This window comes from Chenopodium album, chromosome 8 (genome assembly GCF_948465745.1).
Source record: "Chenopodium album chromosome 8, dcCheAlbu1.1, whole genome shotgun sequence".
Taxonomy (NCBI): Eukaryota; Viridiplantae; Streptophyta; class Magnoliopsida; order Caryophyllales; family Amaranthaceae; genus Chenopodium; species Chenopodium album.
The window spans coordinates 55,824,586-55,835,431 of NC_137841.1; the positions used below are offsets into that span (position 1 = coordinate 55,824,586).

The following is a 10,846-nucleotide window of genomic DNA, read 5'->3' on the forward strand; positions in this document are numbered from 1 at the left end:
TAGAATAGTAAGAGGAAATTTGTGTAATACAAGAAAAGAAGAGGGAAATTAAAAAAAAAAAAAGTGGGCCCCTCAGTTAAAAAAAATGACCAAAATAGGAATTTAGGACATCTTACTTTATTTCATAATACTACTCGTATATTTTTTGTAACTACACTATTATACTACTCGTATATTTAGTGGGCCCCTAATTTTTTTTTTGTCAATATAGTGGGCCCCTAATAAAAATTTATATCACCACTCGTACATTTCATAATACTAGTATTTTTTTTGTCAACTTTAACTCAATGCCCTGGGCAACATGTTGAGATCAAATTCCTACTAAATTGTCTTAGGCAAATCAAATTCTTTGTTTTTCCTTTCCCTAAACTGTCTTAGGCAGATCCAGGGGCGGATCTATTAAGGTGCACAGTGAACCAGCACAAAAAAAAAAAATGAGTATACCTTTCATGCCTTGGTTTAAGTATAGAACTTCGGGTATTGTATGGACTCCTTGGAGTGGTTAAGGGAAGTATAATTAAATGAGGGTTTGGACCAAATTAACTCTAGTTTTTATTAATTTAATTTTTTTTTATATTTTTATTGAAATAATTAACAGTTTATTCATGATGTAGTAATTCAAGGAAACACGGAAAGTGAGTAATTAATCATTTAATTACTCTTATTTTATTCTTTATTATTGCTAGTATCATGATTAGAGTTATTATTATTATTTGATTTGACTGACTATTATGGTTAAATTTCTTTCAATATTAATGTTTATTCTATTGTTATTATAATCACGATATTGCATGTTAAAGGGAATATGTAATTGAATACCACGCTTAATAAGATAATTTGGACGACCGATTTAGGTTCCTTTTTATTCTTGTTGATAAATTAAAGTGATCACAAATTTTAGAATTATATGTTGCATTAATATTCAACCAATTTAGCATAATAATAGTTTGGAGCAAATTGAATCTTTGTTTGTATGCTTTTGAGATCGCAGGAATCACTTTTCACTATAAGAATCGAGTAGAGGCCAATACGGGCGAATGTGACTCCATGACTCACTTCGTACCATCATCCCCGATCCTCCTTTCGTGGTTCCGAACCATATAGAGTTAGTAATCTCATGGATTATGAATGGGGTGTAACCTATACGGGTCAATTGTTGTTGCCTTTCATTGCCCCTTAATCGTGGTTGTCTTTTATGATCCGTGAACGGTTTACAAGTTCCTTAAAAACTTGTTGGCGGCTCCCTACTTTATTTGTCCCTAATCGTATACATACGTCAATTCCCACTTCCTATGAGTGCCAAGCATATTCACACATGTTTAACGTAGACGCTTTTTAAACGACGCTTATAGGCACACCCTCCTTACAGTGGCGACTCAACTGGGGACTTAGAGCTTACAAGATTAGTTTTTAGTTATAGTCCAAGGTTTCCAACACTAGGTTAACTATGGATTGTAAGGAGAATAATTAACTTGGATAACCTCTAGTTAGAAAGCGAGACTTAAACGCATGATATCTTCCTTTTTCGCAAAAGTAAAAGCCAAACAAGCAGTATTGCATCATGCATAATCATAACACACTATAACCCATTGGGATTGGCTCATTGATTAGGGGTAGCCAACACTAGGCCATCCCGAAATCAATAACAATCGTCCCACCCATATCGCCAACAAAATGTTGGGAGGACTATGTCATGAGTCAACACATTGAGTGATTGATTTGTGCATCGTTTCATAAAATATGGTACCTTTGGACACCCAAGTTTTTGACCATTAGAAAGGCATTATGTGAATCTTGGCTTATGGTATGCTTACGTGATTACATGACTATTTGCGACTTGTTTTAGGATAGCCTTTTTTGGTTTTGGTTTAGGCTCCCAATTACAATGTTGTCCCTTCGTAATTTTGAGTCACATTCGAAGGGTATCATAAAAAAAAAAAAAAAAATCAAAAGTCGTAAAAAAAAAAGAGGCACAAAGAAAAATTAAAAAAACAATGTTCAAATAAAATTCGCACGAACAGGTGGCGCGCGAAACTTATTAAGTTGTACGACCACACCCAGCGCAAGACTCCCGGGCGCTCCCATTCTACGTTTACCATCAAACAATTCACCTCTTTTAAACCATCTTGCTTTGACAACTCACTCTAGTCCAATAACGATGTCACCAATAGAGCAAATCCAAGAAGAGATTGTTCGCTTAAGATAAGAAAAGGCCTAAGAGGCCGAAGAGAGAAGAATTAAGAAACTCGAAAAACTGAAAAGAAAAATGCTGAAGCTTTGGCTTTGCAACAGAAGATGGATGAATTATCCATGAGAGAGAAGTCGCGATTTCAGGATCGAATGGAATGTAACCTGACCTAGAACCCCATGGCATAAACACAGAACTAAACAAACAAATATGAGAAATTTGTCTAAAAAAATTTGCGTTCTCTATGACTAGAGAGAATAATCTAGACTACAAAAACAATCAGAAATAAAAATAAAACCCTTTCCCCAGCAACGCCAAATTTTGACAGGATAAAGTCGTATCATCTAGTTAAAAATAATTCCTAAGTCCTCTAACTATGTAGATATGGAAGAAGGGTCGAACCACAATTCCGCATCTATCTTAATTAATCCAATCAATTAAGCCGATAAACCCAATTCTTTGCCAAAATTAAATTTTGCAAATGCCGCTAAAAAAACCGAGGCCTAGCCTCCAACATTTATTAAAATAATTAAAACCAAATTAAATTAATAAAATAATTAAAACGACAAATTAAGCAAAAAAAAAAAAAAAGCATAGTAAAAATGTCTAGCACCAAGACTTGGAGTGCTTACCGCATTACTTCGCAAGTAATGCCTACGCTTACTAACCCCTATTAAGCACCAACGTACATACACATACGTAGTACGCCCCGCACCACAAGGTTCGACCACAGGAAAGCAACCACGGGCAGCTGAGCCATAGCACAACAACCCACACATGGTCGGCTTCCTGCCGCACCATGGTGCTGCTGCTGCCATGGCTTGGAAGCCGTGCTTGCTGGCTGTGGCAGAAGCCACGCATGGCTGCACCAACGCCGAGGCCTGCCCTTAGTAGCCACATGCGGGCTGCTATGCAGCCCGGCTCGCCAAGGGGCATGTTGCCCTTGATTTGCGTGCAAAACCACATGTTTTTAACCCCATTTTTGCGTGACTATTAATTAGTTTTCAAATTAATTTTGGAATTAATATAATTTAGCCAAAATGAAATTTTTTAAAAGTTCAACTTTAATTAAAATTCATAAAAGGTACATATAACCAAAATTATTTCCAAGAACCATTCTTTAATAAAGTTGGTTTAACTTGGTGCAATAAAATAATAAGGGCAATAACTCACTATTAATGTAATTGATTAAAATTAATCGTGAGATTTTGACAAATTAAAAGGGAGTTGGAAACATGAACACTAGTTCAATAAAAATTCCAACTTTAACACTTGTGAATCCTTGAAAAATTATATATTCCAATATGAAGATAAATGAAATTTCTATCACAAGATTCAAACTTTATAATTCCAATAATCAACTTAATACATGATTTAATCAAAAGTTTAACCAAATATTCATGGAATTTAGTAACTCAAAGTTTCAATCACTTAAAACAATTAAAGACTGAATCTTTAGTACTTGGAAGAAACAAAGAACAAACTTTTCATACTTAATGCAACTAATTTGCAATTATGTGAAAAATAAAACCAAACTTTCAAGCACCAATTACTATCAAGTAACCATGCTCAGTGGCGGACCTAGAAATTTGACAATGGGGGGACAATTTTGATAATTCAACTAACATTAACATGTTTTTTTTTTTTTAAAAAGGTACATAATACAAATAATTCGGGTACATACTTGTTTAATACTAAAAAGTTACAGCCCCAGAATCCATTGAATAATACAATTTGGTTACATACTACTAAAATATCCTCCGAGTCTTCATTCGTTGAAATCGATCATGATATCTTCATCGGGGACTTGTAAAACACTTCTTTCTTAATGAAAGTAACAAAACAATCATTCATAAGTTGATCACCCATACTATTTCTCAATTTATTGTTGATATTTGTCATTGCCGAAAAGAATCTTTCAACACTTTCCGTAGCAACGAGAAGAATCAACATTAACTTGATAAGCAAATGGATAAGAGGATAAGTCTCATGCAACTTGATTTTGACAAGAATCTTTGAAAGAGAATTAATGTCATGCAAATCTCAAAAATTTTCATCATCTAACATGATTTGCTTGAACACTTCAAGTTGATCATTAAGACTCAACAACACATTATATGAAAAGTCTTCAGGGTACAAAGAAGCAAGTTTAAGCACCTTATAAAAAAATGAACAAGTATTAATATATAATAACAATAAGACAAGTATAAATATAGAATAACAATAAGACAAGCTTCTTTTATATATGAGGTTAGCTTTTGTACCATTTCTTTGTCAAAGGATGAAAAATTATCCTTAGGACTTAAGCTAACTATGCAAGTAAGTAGCTCCATGTTCTTCTCATTAAACCGATTATCAAGTTCTTGAAGATGCAAATCAATCACTTCCAAGAAAGTTCCAACACAAAAATGATGTTCATTTGTAGCTTTCTCAACAAAACGCCTTGATGTTCCATGTGGAACATAATTAGCCTCCATATTGGGAACATCAATTTTGTGTTTATTGGAAAATGAAGTTACTTTTTTCAAGAGAATATCCTAACCTTGTTCCCTCATTTTTTGTAACACTTTCGTTGTAGAAGAAACAAGTATCATGACATTAACAATATCTTGTTCTTTTCTTTGCAAAGAAATACACAAATCATTAGTGTATCAAAAAATAGTCAACCTCAAGTGAGACATGAAAATAAAATCAAATGATTCTAACGAAACCAACAATTTGAGTTTTAAACTTATCCTCCGATGAACCATGTTTGCCAGTGTGCACAAGTACCTCAACAATTGTAGGAAACAAGGAGATAATGTTTAGAACACATTTGTAATATGATCCCAACGTGTATCTTCGGGTCTTTTCAAACCAACTTCTTGATTCAATCCCAAACCACTATCAATTTCCCCCATTTCTAATGCTTGAGCAACCTTTTAAGCTTAACTTTTTCGAATCATTTCTCTTCTTTTACAAGAAGCCCCAATTACATTCAACAAGTTTGTAGTAATTTCAAACCCCCAACCACAATTATAATTTTTTTAGCAATGACAACAAGAGTCAATTGAAATTGATGTGCAAAACAATGAATGTAATAAGCTCTAGGAGTGTCATTCATAATCAAAGTCTTAAGCCCATTTATTTCACCTTTCATGTTACTAGCCCCATCATATCATTGCCCTCTAATCATTGATGGACTCAAGTTGTGCTCCATAAGCAAAGAGATTATTGCATTTTTTAAAGATAAAGTGGTAGTATCACCAACATAAACAATGCCTAAAAATCTTTCCATTACCGCTCCACTCTTTCTATCAACAAAACGCAAAACAAGAGCTAATTGTTCTTTTTGGGACACATCACTTGACTCATCTGCCAAAATTGCAAAGTAATCATCACCAACCTCTTCTACTACACGCCTAGTTGTTTCTTTTGCACAACAAGTTATAATGTCCTTTTGAATCTTAGGAGAAGTCAATACACAATTTTTAGGATCATTTTCTAGAGTATGATTTTTAACTTCCTCCACTTTTCCCCTTAGCCATTTCAAAAGTTCTAGGAAATTACCCCGATTGTATGACTCTTGACTTTCAAGATGCCCACGAAGTGCCAAACCTTGCCCCCAAAAAAATCTCAAACATGTTAATGATGCTTTCAAATGAATATGATATTTTTGAATTTGTGCCTCACTTGCATTGTCAAATATTTTGACAATTGATTTTTTTTCCATCTCTTAGATTCACATACTTCTCATAAGCAACATTATGAACACTATTCACTCCACCAACATGCTTATCAAACCTATCCGGTTTATTCCATGCCCTAAATCCTCCATTAACAAATTCGTCACTGCCACAATTATTTTCAACTTCATGCTTGAATAAGTAACATAAAAAAACAAAATGCGGCATCTTTTGAAATACTATATTCAAGCCTATCTCTTTTATTAAACCACTTCACACTAAAACGACGTTTTTCGGAGCATTATCTTTACGGGAAATTATGAGTTTTTGGTTGACAAGGTTTTTTTTTTTAAGAATGTAGGCTCTCCTCACCGGATTTCTTCGATTAGGGGGATAGTCCATTATGTCCATTCTTAGTCCCGGATCATGAGGAAGAAGTTCAACATCATAAGCTAATTCCTCTTCTTCCTCCTCTTCCTCTACCTCAAACGATTCATTACTAGTACTTGAATCTCCCATTTCTATATCCACATCAAATTCTTCATCCACATCATCCACATCAATTGGTTCATCCACATCATTCACATCAATTGGTTCATCCACATCAATTGGTTCAGTACTAATAGTTTCATTTTTCATATTATGATTAGGAGATGTCTCACTTTGTGTGGGTGAAGAACAAGAATTATCTGTGATTTCAATTTTTTAAACAACATTTGACGAATATTCGCTTGTTTTCCCATTGTCCTAGACTTGCTTGAAGAACTTGACATATCCTAATTCATTTAAAAATTAAGCTTCAATATTCAATAATCATTTTTTTAACAATAAGCATCCAAAATCTAAAAAACCAAATCACAAACTAATTCAATACACAAAGTTACAAACTAATATACATATTAATTAAATTCACAAACTACTTGTCTACTTTCAAAGTTTCAATCTTCCATTCACCATATTCACCAAATAATTCACTAAATAAAAAATTCACAATTCAATTCACAAACTAATAACAGATAAACTAAATCACAAATTAATTCAAAAACATGATTACATAAACACAATTACTCATAAACTAATTCTTTAATTTTTTTTATAATCTAAGATAAAAATTAGGAAATAAAAAAAAATGACCTGTGGCTGTGTGGGCTGTTGGAGTGGCGGGGTTGGGCCGGGTTGTAGTGGCGCGGTGACGGCGAGAAGTCTGGCAGTCACTGCCTCGGTGATGCGGTGGTCGGTGCCTCGGTGGTGCAAGATCTACTTTCTCTCTCTTAGGTTTTTCAATTTTCAAACTTTTCTTTTTCCTCCCTTTTTTTCTGAAATTTTTTTCTTTCCTTCTTTCTTAACCCACGTGATGTCTACTGTCTTGTTGATTTATTTCTTTTCTTTTTTCTTTTTCTTCTTTATTTTTTTTTAAAAAAAATTTCTCTGATTGTTTTTTTTTTAAAAAGTAGGGGACAATGGTCTCCCCTTGTCCTCACGTGGGTCCGCCCATGACCATGCTTAAAGAGGTTTAAAATTGCATATAATTTAAGGAATGAACCAAATACATAACCACCATAAATATGCAATGAATTTTCAAGGTTAAAAGACTTAAAACTTTTTGTCAAAACGAAATATCCCTCTAAAAGTGCATTTATGGTCATTTTTTTTTTGGCTAAAAACACAATCCTAAAAGGGTAAAACCAAAACCAAACTCATAATAATTATAACCATAATGCATAATTAAAATAAACACAAGACTAAGTAAGAGATTATTACCTTTATCGCATGCTTCGCTCACTTAATTGAGCTCTTACTTCGAAAGCCCCTTGGCCCCACTCACACGGGGACCTCCTACGAAGTCCACCCACAACGCGATCACCGAACTCGGTCTATTACCTTGGAGTTAGCAAGGCCCGACCTAAACCCGATTAATTTGTGTTCAAAGGTTTTCACACTGTGATGCCTTTTTCAACACTTACTTAAGTGAAGAATCCCAACACCCAAGGTTGGTATTTATAGACAAAGGCTTACAAAAATTCCCATCATCTTTCCATGTGGGAGATTTGATTTTTCCATTATATTTTAAATCTAAAATAAAATAAATAATCAAGCTACTAATAAATCAATAAGTGTCAAGCTCACATGAGATGTTAGGTGATGACCATTTGGAGAGGGGGGGGGGGGACCAAACTTGCTCCCCACTCCTCTTCTAAAAATCGGCCAACACACCATCTTATTCCCCTCTTGGATTACGCCTATGGCAGCCCCACTTGGGCACCAAGGCACCCCAAGTGGGCTTCCATGGCTGCTGCGACCCACGGCCAGCAGGCCTAGCACTTGCGTGCGGGCTGCTGTATCCGTGGGCTGCTGCTAGCAAGCCCTCGCACCAAGTGCGGGCTACTAGACGCAGCTTGCTAGCAAGCCTCGCACTTGGTGCGGGCTGCTAGCTTTTCCATGCCCCTAGCACTCGGCTTTCCGATGCTAGGGGTATTTTGGTCATTACGTTAATCTATTAGTTTTCTCGTTTCATATTTTTATCTTTTTGGACTCAACTTCCGAAGCTCGGTTTCGACGCTCCAAGCTCGAATTCCCGACGTCTAAATATTAATTACTCAGGTGACTCATTAATTCCTTCCGAATTAATTTGTTGCTTCGGTTCGTTAGTTGTTTGGGTGTGACCCGAAGGGTTCAGTCAAGATTAAGCTGTAATATTAATTATACATTAATATTACTGATCGGAAACGGCCTCCACCCAGGCATTCTGATCACTTGACTTTAATGAATTATTAGCTTTCTAATAATTCCGAACACCTTATCGGAATAATACACTTGTTCGAAGGACACCATTCCTTTCATAGAGAACTTGAGATGCTAAAGCAAAAAGAAAATGAATGGTTCACCTCTTTCTTCAAAAAAGTGAAGGGAAACTTCTGCTAAAATGGTAGAAGTTCCTACTGAAAAGGAATCTATGAGGATGTTCATCAAGAACCTTCAGGACAAGGACCAAAGGCACCTGAAATATCAATGCAATTTAAACACTTTCAAAGCTGTCTATGACATAGGTATTGATATTGAAGACAATATTGCAAAACAAAAAGCTACTAACCATAGTAACAATAGTGGATGGAAAGGAAAGAAGAACAACAATCCATTCTTCTTCCGCAAACACCCACTCTAGTAACAATGTTAGTACCTTTGACCTTAACAAAGTCTTAGCCATGGATAACCAAAGACCTAAAAAGAAACTAAGGAAAGAGTTCCCCCCTATTGGGATGAACTACGATACCGCTTTTGATTGACTCCATGCCAAAGGACTCTTCACTCCTATTAAACCTCTTTAAGATCCGGCACCCGAAAACAGGTCATCCAATTGCGATTCTAACGCTCATTGCAAGTACCATTTAGGTAGAGGGCATACTACTGAGAGTTGTTGGAAGCTAAAAGAGGCCATCCAATATTTGATCAATAATAACAAGCTTCCCATACCTCTAGCTGGCAAGAAGGCCGAATGGTGATAGAGCACAAGACACAAGGCGGGCTTCAACGACAAGACTTCATGACCTTTTTTTTTTATTCCTTTTTTCCCCAATAAGTCTAGCATAGGCATTCCTCATCACCCTCATTAGATTTATTAAGAGTTTGTTGTTTATCCTTTTCATTTTTTATAAAATGAACATTTCTTTTCTTGCATATGATCATTGCATTGCATCATTAAAAAAAATAATAATAATAAAAAAAAATCCATGCTGAACTAAGCACAAGGTATACCAATGATTTGAGGCGCCTCTTGTAACCCCTTGTAGCCATATTGTATCACCTTTCACCCTTAAAAAATATAATTCCTTTTTTGATAAAACACTTTGAGCCTAGTCTAACGATAGACACGTAACCTTAGGATGGGATGGTGTGCAATTTATGTAATTTTCAAAAAGACAAAAGCTTGAGTGTGCAAAAGGGAAAATGTTCTAATGTCTTTGATATGAACATATATATCTTTGATATGAACATATCTTTGATATGAACACGTCTCAAATTGCGTCTCTTATCGAGTGCTCAGTACCGTGCTCAGAAACATGAATGCCAAGTGAGTGATAGATCGCATGATCGGGGTCGCCCATACTTATCAAAATAAAAAATGCAAAAGCAAAAAAGAGAAAGTAAAATATAAACAAAAAAGATTTCAAAAGAGAGAAATCTCATGTATACAAATACAAAGATTGAAAAGCAGGGTTGCACACCTTGGGGGCTTATCTAGGTTCTTGATCCTTTATCCCTTTTTTCTTTGACCTTTAGCCTAACCACGTTACAACCCTTAAAAGACCTATTTGAGGTATAGAAACACTTGTGCGAGGTTAGGCTAGAGCTAGGTTCGGCCTGATTCCTAACGGATATGAGGCAACCTCACATCGAGGTGCGACCGTAATAAAAAAGCATTCACATTCATATTTACATTCATGCATGATCATATCAAGGGATCTCCAATGTTCATCCCTATCCATTTAAAGCTAGACTTTGGGGCTTGATCCTTACTTCATTAGCCTACCCAGCCTAAGAGTCACCATTATTTGACTCTTTTCGAAATACTTTTCCACACACTTAGCTCTTGCGGCCTAACTGTAGTGTCACTTTCATACACATCACAGATACATGACCAAATAATCCTTCACATAGGAACCCTTTGTCATGAAATCTTAACACAACGTTGAAGCATGATGTAGCCATCTACTTTTGGCCTCTTGTCCCGACAGGAAGTGCTATGACGATAAATAAAACCATCTTCGTGTTGGATCGACGTGGAGAATACTTATGGATAACTGATTGAATAACAAGAACACAAAAATGACTAGCGTAACCCAAAAACAAATGCAATAAGGTCCGACCAACTAAGCCCGAGCTTAAAACCTAAAAATGACGGATTTAGAGGCGCCCAGGTTAAAAATAATGCTGCTGTAGAGAAATCTGCGCGCTTCTAAATGAGTCGCGTTGGTCTGGCACGCGCAACTTATTC

The 10,846-nt window shown here is 35.6% G+C and overlaps 1 protein-coding gene across 1 annotated transcript; it reads right to left on the reverse strand.

Annotated features, from left to right (window-relative positions):
* Window positions 1-4,231: 4,231 nt before the first annotated feature.
* Window positions 4,232-4,665, reverse strand: LOC145643069 (uncharacterized). The gene is made up of 2 exons (XM_081694231.1): window positions 4,453-4,665; window positions 4,232-4,345 (listed from the first exon to the last, which is right to left on the reverse strand). The coding sequence occupies exons 1-2, from the start codon at window positions 4,663-4,665 to the stop codon at window positions 4,232-4,234; spliced, it is 327 nt and encodes a 108-aa protein (XP_081550357.1).
* Between the last annotated feature and the right edge of the window lie 6,181 nt (window positions 4,666-10,846).